The sequence below is a fragment of the Hemitrygon akajei genome, chromosome 7 (assembly GCF_048418815.1).
Source record: "Hemitrygon akajei chromosome 7, sHemAka1.3, whole genome shotgun sequence".
NCBI lineage: Eukaryota > Metazoa > Chordata > Chondrichthyes > Myliobatiformes > Dasyatidae > Hemitrygon > Hemitrygon akajei.
This window is the reverse complement of record NC_133130.1, coordinates 67,539,273-67,560,588: the sequence shown is the minus strand read 5'-3', so window position 1 is coordinate 67,560,588 and position 21,316 is coordinate 67,539,273. Positions and strand designations below refer to the sequence as shown.

The following is a 21,316-nucleotide window of genomic DNA, read 5'->3' as shown; positions in this document are numbered from 1 at the left end:
AGGTTTTTTCCATTGAGAGTAGGGGAGATTCAAATAAGAGGACACGAGTTGAGAGATAGGGGGCAAAAGTTTAGGGGCAACAAGAGGGGGAACTTTTTTACTCAGAGTAGTAGCTGTGTGGAATGAGCTTCCAGTAGAAGTAGTAAAGGCAGGTTCGATATTGTCATTTGAAGTAAAATTGGATAGGTATATGGACAGGAAAAGAATGGAGGGTTATGGGCTGAGTGCAGGTCGGTGGGACTAGGTGAGGGTAAGCATTCGGCACGGACTAGAAGGGCCAAGATGGCCTGTTTCCGTGCTGTAATTGTTATATGGTTATATAATTTTATTTAAAATTTTTGGAAGAATTATTACATCAAATATAGTTACAAACTATAAGTCTCTAAACTTATCAATTATATCTATGAAACGTAACAATACTATAAGTATTTATTACAACAATTTAGCGTACCCATGAGCATTTTGTAATAAAGAACAGTAACGCACTAGTTTCATACTAATTATTTTTACGCTTCTGCAACATGTTAAATTCCAACACTGGGAACTCTGCACTAGTTGGATGTTACAGTGTTATAGCTTTGCTTACAGTCAACTGCAGAATGAATTCTTAAGGACTGGAGAGCTTAACCAGAGCTTACATTTAAATGGTTAACATAGTCAAATAAATCAAAGTGCACCATCACAAAGACTTATGTACTGAGGCAGAAAAGAGATAGGCTAAAGGACCTGGACTGGATTAAGTTGGACTGGACTACATTGGTGGAGAGTGAATTGATGCATTCTAGAGGTAACTGCAACATTCTTCAATGAAGGAAATATTCTAAGATGCTTCAGAAAACAATAAACCCAAAAAGAGAAAAAGTTGTTTCTGTAGCATTCTTTAGCAATGTTGTTATTGTGATTTAGAAAGGTATTAAAGGAGGAGAGAGGTGAGGGAATTCTAAACTTTGGAGTCCTAACAAAGATTGAAACAGTCAATACCGGTGGAGGTTGCACAAGAGGCCAAGGTTTTCAAAGAAAATCTAGTCAGAGAGAAATGAAGGCCATGTTACTTCAATGGAAAGAAAATGGACTTAAGTGGAAAAGAATGTCAAGCAGTATTGTCAGTCTTGTAAACATTTATGTAAGCCTCCCAGTACCCTCCTTCCCCTTCCTCCAAACACAGCTGGAAATGGCAAAAAGTTGTTAGATAAAAGTGGTGGCAAATTTAGATCTTGTATAATAATAATGAAAGTCTTGAATAGTTAGCTGGTTTGATCTTGTTGCTCAGTTTTTTACATTGTTTGGAAAGACATACAGTATCTGCTTAATGAATTTTCTCAATCATCCATCTGGCACAAGTGGGAATATACACTATGGAATCTCCTTATTGCAACAGTTCATGAATACATTTCCTAAATTAAACAAGTTGAAAAATCCTTTATTTCTTCTAATCAGCAAGGTGCTCACTTTGAACTGTTACTACGATGCTTAATAGAAAACAGAAAGAAACAGGAAATAAATTAACTACTTGTAATGAACCTGCTCTTTGACTTGACAGTTCATTTTTTAAAAATCAGTAACAGAACCAGTGTCAATGTTTCTCAGAACCACAAGAAGCTCTTCCTTGCTTCTGTTATTGACAGACTTCCTGAGCTGTACCCGGCACTGATACAACTAAGGCAAACAGTGTAGTGAATCTGTCCACTATAAGAGGAATGCACTATTAATGAAGCTTCCATTTATGAGTCAGTAATTATCAAAGTTGTTTTTCATTATTGACTTGGGTACTCTGCCATGTTCAGTGCTTAATTTTAGTTGTGTTTTCATTATTTGCATGGATCTGCTTTATAGCAATGCTTCTCTGGATTGGTGCTTTGATTGGTCTTCCAGATGATACCAAATGTTGACCTAAATTGATCTGATCAGAAGTGTAAACAGTTTCCTAAAAGTGTTCTTGTTTGGGTTCAGTAGCATTCTTTTGGTTGTTGTTTCTTCACTGTGGAGAAAATATTTTAAACAATTTTTAGATTGTGCTTGCGATGTTTGTTTCAAAGACACATGTGAAACAGCCCAATCTCTAAAATGTGTCTACCAACTACTACCCTGAAATATATTTAGTCTTTTTTTGAACAATTGTAAAGAGGATTATGAATCACAGTAAATGTGTAAATGCCTTACCGTCTTCCATAGCTTTAGTCAGAATCTCTTTGTTGTGTGATTGAGATGCATTTGTTGAACTGTGTGATAGCCAATGGATGAAGGTATAGACTCTGGAATTAAATGGAAATTATTGTAATAATGGGTACAATTTTAGATTTTTAGATAGCATTGTGTGCAGCATTTCAGAATCAGCATCAGGTTTATTATCACTTGTATGTGTCATGAAATTTGTTAACTTAGTAGCAGCAGTTCAATGCAATACATAATATAGAAAGAAAAATAAATAAATAAATAAACAAGTACACCAGTTACAGTAAGTATATATATGCATATTGAATAGATTAAAGTAGTGCAAAAACAGAAATAATATATATTTTTAAAAAGTGAGGTCGTGTTTCATGGGTTCAATGGCTATTTAGGAATCGGATGGCAGAGGGGAAGAAGCTGTTCCTGAATGGCTGAGTGTGTGCCTTCAGGCTTCTCTACCTCCTACCTGATGGTAACAGTGAGAAAAGGTCACGCCCTGGGTGCTGGAGGTCCTTAATAATGGATGCTGCCTTTCTGAGACACCGCTCCCTAAAGATGTCTTGGGTACTTTGTAGGTCCCCACCACCCATCAGCAAATGTGAAACCCAGAAAGCTAGACTGGAAGTTAGTCACTCTCATCCCAAGGGAAAACCTAAGAACGGGAAGAAGTATTAACACTCTTATGTAAACAAATTATTTTAATTAGTTGAAGAGGTGATTACGAATTTGAACACTGGCCAGGCATTTCCCTCACAACTGCAGCTCTTCATCTGTTGTCCTGGCTGAGATCAGTTCTCAGAGTCAGCAGCAGGAAGCTAGTCATTAGACCACTGGATTTGATATGTAACAATCCACATGAGCGTCCTTCCAATCAGCTTTTCCCTTTTTCCTTCATGTATTTATTTAGCTTCTCCTTAAAATATCTGCACAATGTGATACTGAGTCCCACCGTGTCACCACTCTGGGAGATGCAGTTTCCTCAGGATTATCTACCAGAATTGTTGGAGACTTGCCTTCATAACGTCTATAATTCTAGAATGGGTGGAAGGATCTTGATGTAATTCATTAAACTCTTTCATATATTAGAGTCTATACTAGCTAACAACCCTCCAATTGTGCCAAAGTGAGCTAAAATCCAGTTCAGATCATTTACAGAAATTAGATACTGTGCTCTCCTCTCAGTAGGATCTGCCTATGGAAAGGGAGCATTTGGTTTGAAGAATTTTCTTGAATATCCCAAAGACAAAGACAGGACTGAGCAGAGGTAAGGAATCAGAACAGCACTAAGTGTTGTGAGGCAGATGGAGGAGTGGGTATAGCAAAACCCTCTCCCTTGCAGGCACAGCACTCTCACTCCGCAAGGTCACTGAGCGATAACACAGAGTCTGGCCGAGTCCTCCACGCCTTCAATGGAAGTAGATGTGCAGAGCCCAGACAAGTTGTGACATCAGTATTACCTATGATCAGTGTACTCCTGTCTAATATTTTTGTAATTAGCTTTTTCCCAATTTACTACTTTGAGCCAGGTTTCAATTTCATTTTTATCCATTTCCCACTACAAGGTCTAATGTGGCTCCTTCCATGGCTGGATTATCTGTGCACTATGTCAAGAAATGCTGTTGGAAGCACTTAACTTGTTCTGCCCCACGTTAGTTTCTGGCACTAGTGGAGTCTCAATCAAATTTGGGGAAATTGATGTCAACAATTACAAATACATGTTTGTATTACATCTTTCCATAATCTACCTGCATAACTGTTCCTCCATCTCCCACTGGCTGGTGTGAGGTTGCAGTAGTTTACAGTTTATAATCTCACCATAATGAATGCACCTTTCCTATTCCATAATAAGATGAGCGCTAGCCAAGTTATCTCAGAGGAAGGGCCCTACAAGGAATGCTCGTTCAGTGCTTCTGTGACTGTTGTGTCTGTGCACAATGACGTATCAATTAAGTAAAAGCATAGCTGTGGGAGATGGCTTTAACTGGTGTACACACACACACGCACACACACATGCACACACACACATGCAGACAACAGATCAGTACATAATGCTATATGGGGGAGGGGTGGTCATTGCTCTAAAATAAATAGATCCGTACATTACAGTGACATTCTCCTTGATCAATAACGAAGTCCCTCACCTCTTTTACATCCCTCTCTGTTGCACCGGAAACATCTGAATCCTAGGACTTGAGCTGCTAGAACTACCTTTCTCTCAACCAACTCTCTGTAGTGGTTAAAATATGATATTGCCATGTATTAATCCAGACTCGTTTGTAAGCTCATTTTCTTTATCCAAAAGCTCCTTGCATTGAAATAAATAAACTTTGACCCATTAGCCCACCACATTTGTTAATTTGATTCTGTCTATCCTTCCATTTAACCTTGACCTAATCTGTGTCTTCCCTTCAATCACTTGTTGGCCTACTGTCCAGCCTTCTGCTACTAGTTTAAAAGCTCCTTAAAAAAACAAGATCTACGTGTGGTAATTTGAAGATAGGGCTATTGTAACCACTTCCCCCCCCCCCCCCCCCGGGACTCATTGGGTTTATTCTTTAAGAGCGCTCAGTACCTCTTTTCTGTGAATAAATGAAAGGTGAAAAAGACCTACATTCTGCTGGTTACTGCGTTACCTACCTGTGGTACAGCATCGCCAAAAACTGTATAAAGATTACAAATGCAAAGATGGCGAGAAAGACGAACGTCAGTGGTTGTATTTTGAGATATTCGTTCTTCACAACAGTTCCATTGTGTGCGAGTTTTGGGCTGATGATTCCATCAGTAACTAATTGTAGGAGAAATGATCCTACTAACCATAACAAATTAATCATCAAATACAGGAAGAGAGCCTGGTGAAAATGGAATGGAAAAAATAACATTAACAGAATAAATCCAAGCAACAAAGGAAATGGAATCAGGCAATCTAGTATTTTAGGGCATTTGTATATTTTTGTTATCCAAAGTTGTTATGCAATTTTTGGACCAAGGTGGATATCTGAGAAAGTTTAACTGGAAGACATAAGACTAAGCTCCTCTGTGTAGAGCAAGGTGTTTACTTGCTGCTGTTTCCTAATCTTTCAGACATTTAATGTAAGCTCAAGGCTCTATGAAATACAGGACCCTCTGAATGTAATTGCTTCGACAGTTGCCACTTGATGAATAGACACAGATACAAAATGCATGAATATCCACAAATATCAGACCTTAAGAACAACAAAAAATTATGGAAACAATTGATTTCATTCAAATTATTATTTTTAAATAGCCAGTTTAAGTCAATTTGGTTGCTTTAACAAAATAAGATGTGCATGTTTAGAAAGCATATTCCCCAAAATAACATTTCTTAAACAGCAGGAAAATCGCACAGTTGTTTGGTGGACGTTTTAGGGTCGATGTACATCACTCAGAAACTTTATATACTGTATGATAATGTGCCTTCACGAGAAAATTATTCCTTATCACCACAGTAGGTTCAAGAGGTTGCTAAATATAAAAAAAGTATAACTTCCACCAACACCTTCCTGCACCTCTCTGAGTAGCAAAGAGAAAAGACTGTTTAACCAACCTTATTCCTGAGAGTCAGAAGTTCCCTCTTGATTGTTTTCAAATAATATTTATCTTCAGAGAGGGGCTTCAGATACACCTGTATCAGTTTACTCCAAAATAAGGATTCATCCTAAAATAAGAAGAAAATGTATTAAAATAACCTCCCTTGGTACTGAGTCACAGAACATATTTGACATCAACGAGTAACTGATTCACTAAAGTGTTTGTATAAGAACACCATTTATGTTTTCCAGATTGACTCCAGTTGTGAAGATTTTCAAGTGTTTTAGAAATACACATTGGTATCTGAAATCAGTCGAAAATTGGATTACAAATAAAAGAGTAAGATTTTGAGTTAATTAGTGTCAACTTAAATCCATTCCTCTGCTCACAGCAACTCATTCAGCACCATTTGCAGTCCAAGTACTATAATCACAGCTCAGTCCATTTCACCTTCTGGCCATTTGGTGCAATGGGCCTAGGCTGAATCAAATTCCTCCTTCCTTTCCCTTCTAAGCTGAGCACATTTCCCACAAACATCAGTTGTGAATCCAATTGTCTGGATCCTTTAGTATAATTACAATTTAGAACCCATCTCTTGTGTATGAGTATGAGATTTAATTACAGTAATTTTGATCAGTCTAATGTTTGTATCCATTTCTTATTAACTAGTTAATTTCCATTTTCTTGTATGTTTGCTGTTGTCCCTTGTTTTGTTACCAAGTGTAATTTTCACCCTGCACCAAATATTCTTCATGTTCCACCCATCACCAGCCTGTGCACATTCATTGCTGGATTCATGCCATGTTTCTGGAATGGTAGAAATGCATCTTTCTATAAATAACAATATAATAACTTCAGATTCCATGAGCACACTCATTTTTGGCAACGCATCCTGGGTGCTAAGCCAGATACCTCTGTACGGACTGCAGAACATTGCAAAGTAATACCCATGATAATATCGAGCTGGTGTCCTACAAAAATCAGTTGAAATAAGATCACAGTAAATCTGAAATAAGACATGACTGCCTAGATGTTGTTCCCATTAAGCAGAATTGTCTTCATCAGATCAGGAGTGTGGAGCTACATTTGATGATGTCACAGTACCACAAACAGCAGATAAAATACCAGCCAAAACAAGGGAATTACATGAAAGATTGTTCTTCCGATTTCCTGACCTGCCCTGGAGATCTTTCAACCTTTCAATCAGGCAAGCTGACAACCACCATGGCATTCCTAAAGGAGCTTCCTTTGATCAGGAAAATGTAGCACCATTTCTATGATACTGTCAGTTTGGTAACTTGGTTCTAGCCAAATGGTGCGTTGAGCATAAACCATTCCTTGCATGTGGCATGAAGAGGAACACCAGGCTATCAGGATGACACAGCAATAATGAAGTCCACCAAGTGCTTCATCCTTTAGTGAAATGTAAGTAAAATCAGGGGCTGTTCTGACACAGATATGTGCGTCCTGCCTGTCAGGTTTCCTCTGTGCACTGATCCCAGCAGTATTTTGTGCCCAAGTGTGAAAGGAAATTCTAGTTCAGGCTAGAGTACAATTCACTGCTTAATAATTAATGACAGCTTAGAGTTACACATATGTAATCTTACTTCTTCCAGGGAATCTTCAGTAAAGAGTGTTGTCTTTTTCAACTCAGAGAGCCAACCTAGAAAATACAAACACATTATACAATGTGTAAAGTGTAAAAGATGATGAGAGGCATTGATTGTGTGGATAGTCAGAGGCTTTTTCCCAGGGCTGAAATGGCTAACATGAGAGGGCACAGTTTTAAGGTGCTTGGAAATAGGTACAGAGGAGATGTCAGGGTTAAGTTTTTTTACGCAGAGAGTGGTGAGTGCGTGGAATGGGCTGCCAGTGTCGGTGGTAAAGGCGGATACGATAGGGTCTTTTAAGAGACTCCTGGACAGGTACATGGAGCTCAGAAAAATAGAGGGCTGTGGGTAACCCTAGCTAATGTCTAAAGTAAGGAATGTTCAGCACAGCTTTGTGGGCCGAAGAACCTGTATTGTGCTGTAGGTTTTCTATGTTTCTAATAGTTCAGATAGTACCTATACTCCACAGCTTCTAAACTGATGAAGTCCTTTGCAGTCAATTCTCTCTGCTGTCAGTACAGTTCAGAATTACACCAACAGTTATACTCACACCCCACCGAAAATACAGTCAGAACATAAGAAAGAAGAATAGGAGTCATCACTCAATCCCTCTGCATTTGCTCTGACATTCCATAAGATGACAACTCACCATTTACTTTAGTACCATTTTTCTGACAGACCCCAATTCCCTGCAATTCCTTAATGTATAAACATTTGCTGCTGGATTAATGATATATTTATTGTGGACATTATTATTGATATGTAAATCATGGAGTAACTTTTGATAGGAAATAACTCCTTAGGGATTAGGAATCACTTTTTTGTGAAATTTGTAGTCTGCTTGTACCTTTATAAAAAGGCAACTTACCATTACTCAGGAGTTTCATGATATTACATTTGCATTAAATTGCTGATTACTTTATCCACAGGAAGTTAGGGATTTTATATGACACTTTATTTCTCCAATGTTGCCCAATTTCCTTAAAACATAGAGCCATGGCATCATAGAGTTACACTGTACGGAAATGGGCTGTTCAGCACCCTACCTCCTTCCAATCTTTTTGCTTATCAACACTAATCCCATTCATCTGTATCCTATATCCTTCTACACACAGTGCCTCTCTAAATATATTTTAAATGACTCAGACAAAGTAGAGATTGGAAATTTCCTCCTTTAAACATATCCTCTCTGAACTTCTTGGGATTTTACAAGGATCCAAATACTTCATGGTCCATTTCCCCCAATGTCCTTTAAATTAGTCTAAAATGTTCCACGTGCCTATTTTCTGACCACTAAAGATGTTTCAGTGTAAACGCAGTTGTATTGGGTGTGAGGTTTAGACAGATAAAACACTTCAAATCTCAAAGTCCTGCATACTCACAGTTTTCTACTGGTGATTCCAGCTTCTCTGTGACTTCATCTGTTTCATTTATCCTTGGGAAATAATAGAACAAGTTACTTAATCAGAGACCATGTCTAGTCTGGAAAATAGAAAACCTACACTCCCATTTTTAAGGACTGGAATATTATTTTAATTATTAGAACATCCTTGTCCTTACATTTTGAAAGAGCTGTTATTTTATTCAAATCAATATGCTTTTGAAATAGAAGAGAGATGGTTGAGGTTAATGCCATATCTGTTCAAGTGATGCTAGAATAATTTCAAATACTAGCAGAATATTAAGCTTTTTATCAAAGGGAATGCATTAAAGTTGTGCAGTTTTATAAAGATTTAATTATAATATGTATGGAATACTTCTATCAATTCTGGGTGCCGTATTAAGGGAAGGATATATTGGCCTTAGAGTGTGTTTCCTTATATTGGCCTTAGAGTGTGTTTCCTACAGAATCGAGGCTGGGGATAGAGATATATTGCATTAACTAGAATTGATTTATTTTAACAAATTAAAAATTAAAGTGTGGTCCAATTAAGGTGATAAAAGGATTTACAGGCTCAAGGGAAAGGGTATATTTCTTCTGGTGAGGCTGTCACCTTAGCCTTAGATGATGTCAGAAAGGATAGGCAGTGGGACCCCTGAAAAATCTGAGATAATAATGAGGATTTCAGAACAACTAGTGACAGATTTTCAAAGTAAAAGAGAACTAAATAATATTGAAGCACGGCAGATATGTGAAGATATGCTGGAAAGTATATAGACTGCCATGTATTTGGGTTTGCCACCTAGAACTTAATAAGAGCACTAAGACAATGGATGCAAAACACCTCACTACTCCTACATTGTCTCCAAACAGTCTTGTCTCATTTTTGATACAGAAGTCAATTTGCACACCATGATAATTACTTTTCAAATGTTCCTTTGGTGGGATGCTGAGCTTTTTGACAACGGATTGTACATTCAAAGTGCCAGCGACCTCTTTGGTATCTCAGGTGCTGATCATTCTGTGAACTTCCATTTTGCTGCTTTGGTTTCTTCTCTCTGGTTCCCCAAGATGTGACGTGCAAGTTTGCCAATGAATAAATTGGTTGCAGCATTGACGCCGCAGGAATGCAAAGGAGATAGAGGAAGCCATATATAACGAGGGATGTTTCAGTTGGGTGCAACAGTGCACTGACGAAATAAAGCAGTACAAGAGAAGTAATGAAAATACCAATTGGTGACACGAATGTTCCGTCACTGATTATCATGCCTACAAAAAAACGAAACAGATAATTTTATCACTAATTATATCTACAACGTCAAACACTCTGTAATTAGGGGCCAGCCCTTCATAATCTGAATGGACTTTACTCTTGCTTCAACACTGCACACATTTACAGTATTTTGCTTCCTTGATTTCTACAATTCAAGTAAAATTACTGCCCACAAAAATTAGTAGATTTATTGCATGGCTAAGTGCTTGTAAAAATAATGTACCACAGAGGGATCATTCAATCCTTTCTGTAGATCAGGGTTGCCAAACTGGCATCCTTGGCTAATGGTAGGGGTCCATGACATAAAAAAGCTTAGGAACGTCTGCTACAGATTTATATTGACTCTTCCAGTTGTTTCACCTTGGAGAGGGAAATACCGATAAAGCAGCCAATTTGATGCTACAATACTGGTCTTGCTACTTTCTCTCTCCTTTTCCTGAGGCAATATTCCATTGTCAAACTTCATAACTCAAATTGCACTAGCGATCTTTTCTGATTACCTTCAACTTCACAAATGCAAATTGTGTTTAAATATGTAGTCAATTGACTATGCCATCATCAAAAAAGTATTCGCTGACTCATCCTAATAAAGCAAACAGCATCTTGGAATTGAACTGAAGCTACTGACAAAAGATGAATGCTGTATAAAATTCTGCTGTTAACAAGTTTTCCCTCTCTTTTCACTTCTGCCTTCCCTGTTAAGTGTTGAGATCCTTATCCTGCTATCTGAAGAAACATAACACTCTCATGAAAATGAAAGTAATACATAGACATAAAGTTCAGAAGCAATACTTACCAAATGCAGCAAGAACTCCACCAATCATGGCAAGGGTATAAACAGCGGTAAAGAATGCAGCCACTCTGATCTGAGTATTGGGAGTTGTCGTGTAGCAGACAATTAGGTAAATTATTGGAGGGATGACTGAAATGATCAAGCACCTGTTATAATCCCAGCCGCTGAAGAAGGACAGAGCAGCTGCAAATTTAAAAAAGAATTATTGCCAAAGAGCTGGGAGAAAATTCCTCTGCAGCATTTTCATAGAATGCCAATGACCTCAACAGATCTGTGATGTGTGCACAAGTGTGATTTAAAGTGGAAATCTTTGAAGATGCCCTCAGTGATTCCTGTTCCTACACATCATGTATACTTTGCAGAGTATTCTTCAGAGGTTAATGGCCTGACAAAGACTTCAGGTGCTTGCAAACCATTAACGTTGCAAAGAAAACCTGAAAAAGTTATACTTTGCTGTTTGAGATTTTGATGAGTTTTAATTGTCTTTGAAAACCAGAATCACTATCTACCAATCTCCCTGATCCTAAATAGTTGATTGAATACATCTTGAATTTTCTTTCCGTAAATCAAAATAATTTTATATCTTGTTTATAAAGCTTGCTGGCAATTTAGTCTATATGTTAATCCATTAAGTATTCTCCAATCTTTATTTTGCTCTCAGTAAAATATTCAATTATGAATTAAAGTTGATGCATTTAATTAACCCTAGTGCACTGTCAACAAGGATTATTCCCACTGATTGGTGACTTGGCCTGCTCATTTCTAGCATTGTTTTTGAGCGCTCAATATCCATAGGACCCATGGCCAACACCAGTGAGCACCGAAAGAGCACTAGGGGCAGCTTTATTCTAGGTTAATGTTGAAGTGTTGTATACCACTGGCTACAGAAACTAAGCTGTTTTGTCAGCTTTTCAAAACATCACACTCCCATTCCAACTGTATGGTTTCTTCCTTCACCTCCCAGGCATATTAGTGCAATTTATTGCTGCTTTGTTAAATAAAATCATCTACCATTAAATTTTATCACTGACTGTCGGTATGTTTTGACACACCTGAGTTTTCATATCACATTTGATCCAAAACTCAGAAACTGGAATTTCACACTCGGAGAAATGTGCAGTCAGAGAGCCTGTAGATAATATGCACAAAGCATTAAAAAGAAACTTAATCCAGGCACCCAACTCACCTTGCAATATGATATATTCATCTGGGGACTTGAGCAGGTTTTGTATGGTTTATTCTCATGTTAAATATCATTGAGCACAAAGTGGTTCATCGGATATAAGGTTGTATCACCTCCTATTGTAGGGCAAATGTTATATGTAAAAAGATACCATGTGATCTATTGGGCCACCTTTGTATTTCTATATTTGTAAAGGAACTGACTGTTTCTAATTTTAAGGATGAGTGGGATTCAGTAGGAACTTGGATACTGTTCCAAATGAGGATACTGGCTGAAATCTTCTGAGTTATTCCCACATCTGCTTCTGCCATTCTAATGGGGTTCTTGAGAAAAATTGCACCTCTATTAATTAGACCATAATAAACTCAAACTAGAGATGTGGTGCAGATTTCTGGGGAAGATGGAGCAAATTGTGTCTGCAGTTGTTAGTGCAGAAAGACAGAGTGCGAAAGAAGTTATACTCAACTCCAGCCCACAGAATCCACAGGAGCCATTTAACACCATTAACCAAAAATAAATTTAAACTCTGGATCACGTGTCATTGATGAAACACTTAGGCACTGTTTCATTCCAAAGTTAAAGGTTCTGTGTTTTACCCAGCTGCCCTGGCAATCCAGTGAGCTCCCACAGCACGGATCAAGACTGAGACCCAGGGCTTCCTAAACTGATGTGCTTGTTCCTTCAGAGGCCTAGTGAAGCATGTGTTATTGGAGTGGTGTAACAGAGCAAAACAAACTGCAATCGTTTATTTCATTTTACCTGCAATAAGGAAACAGACGGTGGATGGCCCCACTAGAGTTGCCATCAAGTACAGGATCTGGTAGAGAAGAAATGGTCTTGAAACAGATGGGTTTTTCCTTGAAGTTTCAAATCCATTACCCAGCAGCTCAATGATATTTGCGATTTTTGACGGGTCCCAGCGTCGCCGTTGGTTGAAGAACTCCTTGAATTCTTGAGGGGCGTTGGTGTATGAGTCGGAAGCTCCGCAGTACTCGATTCGCCAGCCCTGCTGCAGTAACAGGAGGCAAAGCCACCGGTCTTCACCTGCAGAGCACATTTCGACATCACTTTATAATGATACGGAACAAGGAAAGAACTGGAGAGCAGTTTTGGAGGAACTGTAAACACTTGATACTTCGGGACCTGTACTCACTGGAGTTTAGAAGAAAGAGGGGGGATCTCATTGAAATCTCCCAAATATTGAAAGCCGGGATATAGCGAACAGGGAGAGCATGTTTTCTATAGTGGGGGAGTCAAGCACCAAAGGCCACAGTCTCAGAATAGAAGGACATCCCTTTAGAAGAGAGATGAGGAAGAATTTCTTTAGCCAGAGGATGGTGAGTCATTACTACAAAAGCCAAGTCTTTGGGTATACTTAAAGTAGAGTTTATTAGCTTCTTGATTAGTAAGGGAATCAAAGATTACAGGAAGAAGGAATGAGAATGGGGTTGAGAGGGATAAAATTCAGCCATGATGGAAAGGTGGAGCAGACTTGATGGGCTGAATGGCCATATCTGCCCATATCTCTTAGGGTCTTATGGTCTAAACAGCAAAAAGTAGAACCAATGGCAACAGCTGCTCTTGAAAACTGTGTGAAATGGTCAGCTGGGCTTCTGTTGTTTAATCCAGCTGGGAGGCCGAGGTCAGAATGAGGAGAGATAGAGAATTGCTCCTGCGGGTGTTCTTTATGTGAAGTTGCAGAGGAACTTTATAACCATCACAAACAGGTGGTTAACAAAGTTAACTGGTAGCTAATCATTGACAGGTTTGGAAATTGACAGACAGACACAAGGCAGATGGATAATAATTGTCATAAAGTCATAGAAAGATACAGAACAGAAGGAGGACCTTTGATCCATCGAGTCCGTGCTGACCATCACACAGCCACTGACTCTAATCCTACACTGATCCCATGTTTTATTCTCCACACATTCTCATCACCTTTCTCTGGAATCTAATACTCACCTGAACACAAGTGAACTACATGTCTGTGTGTTTTTGGGATGTGTGAGGATTCTAGAGCAGTTGGGGTAACCCCATGTGGTCAAAGGAGAATGTGCAAACTCCACATAGACAGCACTGAACCTGGGTCTCTGGCACTGTGCGGCAATGGCTCAACAAGCTGTGCCATCCTAAATCTGAAGGGATATTCAAATGTGAGAATATTTTGAATAACTTGTGTGATGAGATAAAATGTCACATTTTCAAGCTTAGCAAAATCACATTGTGGCTGAATAAACAGTAGAAGGAAGCATTAAGTTACAAAGAGATATCAATTGATAAAGGAACTGTAATAAACAAAGTCAAATGCAGACAGAATGAGGTCAGATCTTTTGTCCCAGTAAAGAATCCAAATATTTGAGGTAAATCTAGAGAATATATCTAAAGGGGTGATATGCAAGCCAATTGAAGGCATGCTATAATTATTCTGTACTTTGCTCTACTTAAACCCCACTAGGACAACTGGGAGCAGTTTTGAGCACCTCACTAAGGAAGGTGTGTGCTTGGAACACAGGAGGTATTTACCACAAAAGTACCTTCACAACAGAGGCAATGTTTAGAACCAACTGGCCCAAGTGCACTGTGAAGGAAAGGCAGGAGCCGTTGCTAAGGCCGCTCTGGGAGAAAATGTCCACTTCAGAGTGGAGCTGACCATTGATGTATCCCATCTTTAGAAAAATTTTGCCAGAGTTTTGGATCAATGTTTATAGTTATTCTTTGTGTCCCCCAGCTGTGCACCTCCAAGTCTTTGAAAGCACTCAACAGAAGACTTGCCTGCTCTGCTGAGTATTTCTGACTTCTCTCCTGCACTCTCTGCACTCACAGCGTACACATTTACCTTGGTCATACTGGAGGTGCTCCACTGCAGTCATGGGCTTCATTGCATATTTTTTCAGTACGTTGTCATCCATTAGAGCAGCTGCCCTGAACAAGCTGAAGCAGCCTGGACTGCACAGCACGCAGCCCAACACGTGTTCGGATGTCTTCTGGAGCCAGTGACTAACAGCGTATTCAAACTTCTGGTACCACACCATAGGACCTAGGATATATCAAAATAATTTTGTAAAAGCAGTAATTATACAGATTCTGTGTGAATTTTATTAATTTATTGCACAAGAGTTGTTCACTGTGAATACTGGATTTCACATTTATGTGCCCTTATAATTTCTAGTGACAGTTTTGACATCAGCACTGTAACTGTAACAGGGATTTCCTGTTTCCTTTATTCAAAGAACTTACTGCCACTTTGTTTTTTTAATAGTTTTCTCACATTGATAACACAGTCCTAGAATATTCAATGGTGAAGATGAAATTTGCTAAACCTGTCAGCAGTAATATAAGTGTAAAATCCCACAGGTAATTAACTCTGAAGTGAAAACAGAAAAAACTGGAAATGTTCAGGAGTTCTGTGATTGCAGACCCAGTTTCAGTGGCTGAACAGGTGATACACTGATAAGCTCAGCTCCTTTCCTGGTTCCTCCGCCTTTTCTACGACTGGCCTGAATTTTAACCCTCCTGGGTAGGCGATTGGTGTGTGGCAGCTTAAATCCTACCCTTGGATGTGGACCTGAGGGTTTCCTCTTCTACCAGCTGACTTATCCCTTCAGGCATGCAGGAACTGAAAATCCATAAGATCATTAAAAGGATACTTTTATGTGTAGTTTATCTACTCGGAATGTACAGTTACATTGAGAGCAAGCAAAATGGAGACAAGAAGCAGGCTATTCACCACTCAAGGCTTTTCCAACATTCATTTTGATAATAGCTGATCTGTATCTTAAACAATATAACTTTCCAATGGTCTGTAAACATGAAAGCATCTGCCCTCTTTGCCTCAGTAGGAGTGTTTGGATTGTGAGACTGTGCGAGGCTTAAAAAGAGATCAGGGCCTTTTGGAAATTTTCGGCAGGCTGCAATAGTCACAAGAGGTCATCATTTGGCAAGGCTGCGTGAGGTTTAAAAAGAAAGGGGCCTTTCAGAACTTCTCAGCACACTGCAAATATAGTGATTTTTGGTGCTTGGCAGGGGCCAATAAGATTTAGTGAGGTACAAGGAGAGCAGCCATTGTGGGAGTGGCCATTGTGGGAGTGGACCAGTGTAAGAATGGTCATGCTTAGGCAAGAACAGGTGAGATTTGATCTTAAGCCTGGGAGGTTAGGGGTATAACAGGCAGGATGCTAGTTCAGATAGTGGAATGGTTCCCCGATGAGTTGTGGGATTTCAGGGTATCAAACAGTCTCCTGGATGACTGCATCTGCAGGAAGTGCACACAACTTTAGCTCCTCACTGACAAGGTCAAAGATCCGGAGCTAGAGCTAGATATACTCAGGACCACCCGGGAGGCTGAAAACCTCATAGATGAGACTTTTCACAAACAAGGGAAAATCTGCAGATTCTGGAAATCTGAGCAACACACACAAAATGCTGGAGGAACTCAGCAGGCCGGGCAGCATCTATGGAAAAGAGTACAGTCGACATTTCAGGCTGAAACCCTTCAGCAGGACTGTGACTTTTATTAAGGTGGTCACGCCCAGAGTGCAGGCACCAGATAGAAGATGGGTGAGTACCAGCAGAAGAAAGGGGAATAAGCAGTCAGTGCTGGGTCCCCTGTGGCCATTCCCCTCAGTAACAAGTGTACCATTCTGGATACTGCTGTGGCGGGCTTGGGGAATGATCTATCAGGACAAAACAGCAGCAGCCAGGCCAGGGGCACAGTGTCCGCTCAGCAGGGAAGGGTAAAGACAGGCTGAGCGATAGTGATAGGAGATAATTAGGGGTCAGAGAGCAGATTCTGTGAATGCAAATTTGAAACCAGGATGGTGTGCTAGGGTCCAGGATGTCAGAGAGTGCCAGCAGAAAATTGTCAAGGGAGGGTGAAAAGCCTGAGTTTGTGGTGCACATTGACACCTATGACACAGGTAGAAAGGGGGAAGAGGTCCTGCACAGAGAGTATCAGGAATATGGTAGATGATCTTGTTATACAGTTAAGAGACTGGCAGGTATGACATTGTGGGCATCACTGAGTCGTGGGTGAACAAAAATTGCAGTTGGGAACTTAACATTCAAGGATGCTCCTGGTATCAAAAGATCAGGCAGGAAGGCAGAGAGGGTAGGATAGCTCAGAGAGGTGACATAGGAACAGAAGAGTTAAGAAACTCTTAAGAAACTGAAAGGGTAAAAAGACCCTGACGGAAGTTATCTACTGGCTCCTGAACAGTAGCCAAAATGTGAGATATCAATTTCAATGGGAAATAGAAAAAACATGTATTGAGGGCACTGTTATGATAGTCATGGGGGATTTTACTCTGCAGGTATATTAGGAAAATCAAGTTGGTTCTGAATCCCAAGAGAGGAGATCTGTAAAATGCCTACAATATGGTTTCTTAGAGTAGCTTGTGGCCGAACCCACTAGGGGAAAGTCAATTCTACACTGGGTTATCTGTAATGAACTAGATTTGATTGGGGAGATTAAGTTAAAAGAATCGTTAGGAGACAGTGATCTTAATATGAAAAAATTCACACTGCAATTTGAGAGGGAGAAGATGAAGTCAAATGTATCAGTATTACAGTGGAGTAGAGGGAACTACAGAGGCAGGAGAGAGGACCTGGCCAGAGTTGATTGGAAAGGAACACTAGCAGAGATAATGGCAGAACAGCAATAGCTGGAGTTTCTAGGTGCAACTCTGGAGACACAGTAAATACATCCCAAAGATGAAGAAGTATTCTAAGGGGAGGATGAGGAAACCATGGCTAACAAGAGAAGTGAAAGCCAACATAAAAGCAAAGAAATTAGTGGGAAGTTAGAGGATTGGGGAGCTTTTTAAAACTGACAGAAGTCAACTAAAAAAAACCGTAAGGAGAGAAAAGATGAAATATGAATGTAGCTAGCCAATAATGTTAAGGAGGATATAAAGGTTTTTTTTTCAAATATATAAAGAGTAAAAGAGAGGCAGGAGTGGAAATTGGATCACTAGAAAATGATACTGGAGAGTTAGTAATAGGGGACAAACTTATCAAGTATTTTGCATCGGTCTTCACTGTGCAAGATACTAGCAGTATGCCAGAAATTCGACAGTGTCAGAGGAAGAAGTGAGTGGAGTTGCTATTACAAGAGAGAAGGTTCTTGGCAAACAGAAAAGTCTGAAGTTAGATAAGTCACCTGAACCAGATGGATTGCACCGTAGGGTTCTGAAAGGGGCACCTGAGGAGATTGTGAAGTTATTATAAGTGATTTTTCAATAATCACTGGACTCTGGAATGGTTCTAGAGGACTGGAAAATTGCAAATGTCGCTCCATTCTTTAAGAAGGGAAGGAGGCAGATGGAAGGAAATTACAGGCCATTTAGCCTGACTTCAGTGGTTTGGAAGATGTGGGAGCCCATGTTTAAGAATGAGGTTTCAGGGTACTTGGAGGGAAATGAGAAAGTAGGCCAAAGTCAGTATGGTTTCCTTAAGAGGAAATTTTACCTGACAAATCTGTTGGAAATTCTTTGAGAAAGTAACAGGCAGGATAGACAAAGGAGAGTTCGTCGATGTTGTGTTCTAGGATTTTCAGAGGCCTTTGACAAGGTGTCGCACATTTTGCTGCTTAACAAGACAAGAGCCCATGGTATTACAGGAAAAATTCCAGCATGGATAGAAGATTGGCTGTCTGACAGGAGGCAAAGAGTGGGAATAAAGGGGGCCTATTCTAATAGTAGTGTTCTGCAGGATTCAGTATTGTGACCACTTCTTTTTTTGTTTCTTGTAAATGATTTGGATGACGGAATTGATGGCTTTGAGACCAAGTTTGCAGACGATACAAAGATAGCTGGAAGGGAAGTCAGTGTTGAGGAAGCAGGGAGCCTGCAGAATGACTTGGACTTATTGGGAGAATGGGCAAATAAGTGACAAATGAAATTCAGTATAGGAAACTGTATGGTCAAGCATGTTGGTAGAAGGATTAAAGCTGCATACTATTTGCTAAGTTGCAAGCAAATTAAAAAATCAGAGGTGCAAAGCGACTTGGGCTTCCTTGTGCAGGATTCGCTAAAGGTTAAATTGCAAGCAAAGTCAATGATAATGAAAGCAAATGTAATGTTAGCATTCATTTTGAGAATACTATAATATAAGAGCATAGAATACTTATATATACTCTTATATATAGAATACTAAAATATAAGAGCTTTATAAGGTGCACTTGGAGTATTGTGAACAGTTTTGGGCCCATTTTCTATGAAAAGTTGTGGTGGCATTGAAGAAGGGGCCAAAGGAGATTTTCATGAATGATTCTGGGAATGAAAGGATTAATGTATGAGGAGCATTTGATGGTTCTGGGTCTGTACCCGCTGGAGTTTAGAAGAATGAGAGGGAATCTCATTAAAATCTGTTGAATATTGAAAGGCCTAGATAGAGTGGATGTGAAGAAGATGTTTCTTACAATGGGTGAATCTAGGACCAGAGTGTAGAGTCTCATAATAGAGGGAAGTCCATTGAGAACAGAGATGAGGAGGAATTTCTTTAGCCTGAGGGCGATGAATCTAGGAATTCATTGCCACGGACAATTGTGGGATGCCAAGTCATTGAGTATATATAAAGCAGAGGTTGATAGGATCTTGGTTAGTCAGGGTGAAGGCAGGAGAGTGGGGTTGAGAGGGATAGTAAATCAGACATGATCGAATGGCAGAGCAATCTTGGTGAGCCTAGTGTCCTAATTCTGTTCTTATGTTTTATGGTCTTATGGTCAGAGACACATGGTGTCCCCTTTTCAATAATTTATATTTTCAGAGATTGTCTGGGACATTTCAAGTTATAGTTAGTCTTAAAGTTTCAACATAAAAATAATTTGTTAGCTACCTCAAAAGAGAATCCCAATACCCATTTTTGAATATTTTTAAATAATTTCCCATTTGGGTCAATAAAGTACACTATTATAATTATTATTAATTTTCTGTATACCAATGCATTCAAGGAGAAGTTACAAAAATTCACCTTCCAGAGTGAGAGCCTAATTGCCAAGGAAACTCATAAACTTCTTGACAATGATTTGGGGAAACTCTGAACAACATGCCATTTGCAAACGTTGACTGTTTTAGAGATTTTCTTTGACGTTAATTAGTCAGACTGCTGCTCACAATGTAAAAAATGTTTGCTTTTCTTTAATTTTGCTTCTGAGACTCTGGCCATGTCAGGCCAGCTCCCATTAACTCCTCCCAGCCTGCACATGCAGGCACCTCCCTGTCTCCATGCAGACAATAGCATTTACCTGCCACTCATTACCTGAGCCTATTTAGCCAGAGTTCTCATCCTCACACCTTGTGCACTCATTGAACCAGCTGACCTCAAACAATTGCTCCCAGCTTTCACTCTTCCTGCCTCAAGTTTACCTTGCTGTGTTTAATTTCTGTTTTGTGGACCCTTGAGACTTGCTGTTTAGTTGTCCATTATTGAAGTTATTGTTCACTGCTGAATCATCTCTGCAGCTCTCCTTCTGGGTTTGTCCTTCTCTACAGTTCATGACAGGATGAGTGATTAACCCAGCAGAGCATGGAAGTTGCCGCTGATATGAACACATGATCCGGAAACAGTGGGAACCATTGCCCACCTGCCTGCCTCTTTCATCCGGCTCTCTGCCTCGGTGCAGCAACTCCATGCCAGTGAGCCTCCTCCCTCCAAGTCCCAAGTCGCCATGCTTGAACACTTTGATGGATCTCCAACCCAATGCTACAACTTCCTGTCCCAGTGTGCTTTACTCTTCGAATTTCAACTGTCTCTGTACCCTACAGGCCTGGCCAAGATCACCTTCCTCATCTCTCTCTTGACTGGCCGAGCTCTGACCTGGGACATAAAACCAATACCTGCAACAAATAGGAAGATTTTGCCACTGAGGTGCTCCAGGTTTTCGACCATCCGGGAAGCGGAAGGGAGGCAGTAGATTTGATACATAATCCTATGCTGAGGCTCATACTCTATGCCGGAATACACTGTGAAAATCCCTTGAGGTGGCGTACACCTGGAATGGGGAAGTGCTGCTGACCCATTACCATCACAACCTCTTAGAGTACTTGGAAGATGAGCTGTCTACCCAGGAGATGCTCACCAACCTCAAATGGCCTCTGGCTCTCCATTTTGACAATTGTCCTATGGAATGAATTTCCTGACCATCATCAATGTCGCCAGAACCCAGGCCGTTAAGGAGAGCATCCTTCATTCCCCACACGAGCATCAGTGGAGAAACAACTTGTGCACCTACAGCGGACCAGACCACAACCAACGCATCACATGGCCACTGTATAACCCATCTCACCCTCTCTGTCCTCCTCCACACTTCGCCGGCCCTACTTGCACAGGAAGTTCTGGTGCACAGAAAGGTTTCTGG

General features: G+C 40.0%; 1 protein-coding gene across 1 annotated transcript in view; it reads right to left on the bottom strand.

The window, feature by feature from the left end:
- Positions 1–451: 451 nt before the first annotated feature.
- LOC140730005 (chitin synthase chs-2-like) overlaps positions 452–21,316 on the bottom strand; it is a 42,053-nt gene continuing 21,188 nt past the window's right edge. Inside the window, exons 10-19 of the mRNA XM_073050163.1 lie at positions 14,798–14,998; positions 12,718–13,002; positions 10,779–10,958; positions 9,633–9,978; positions 8,711–8,763; positions 7,326–7,381; positions 5,735–5,845; positions 4,807–5,018; positions 2,161–2,252; positions 452–1,978 (exon numbers count right to left, since the gene is read on the bottom strand). Coding sequence (XP_072906264.1) covers positions 1,947–1,978; positions 2,161–2,252; positions 4,807–5,018; positions 5,735–5,845; positions 7,326–7,381; positions 8,711–8,763; positions 9,633–9,978; positions 10,779–10,958; positions 12,718–13,002; positions 14,798–14,998 — 1,568 coding nt within the window. The 3' untranslated portion in view covers positions 452–1,946. The remainder of the gene's footprint in view (positions 1,979–2,160; positions 2,253–4,806; positions 5,019–5,734; positions 5,846–7,325; positions 7,382–8,710; positions 8,764–9,632; positions 9,979–10,778; positions 10,959–12,717; positions 13,003–14,797; positions 14,999–21,316) is intronic.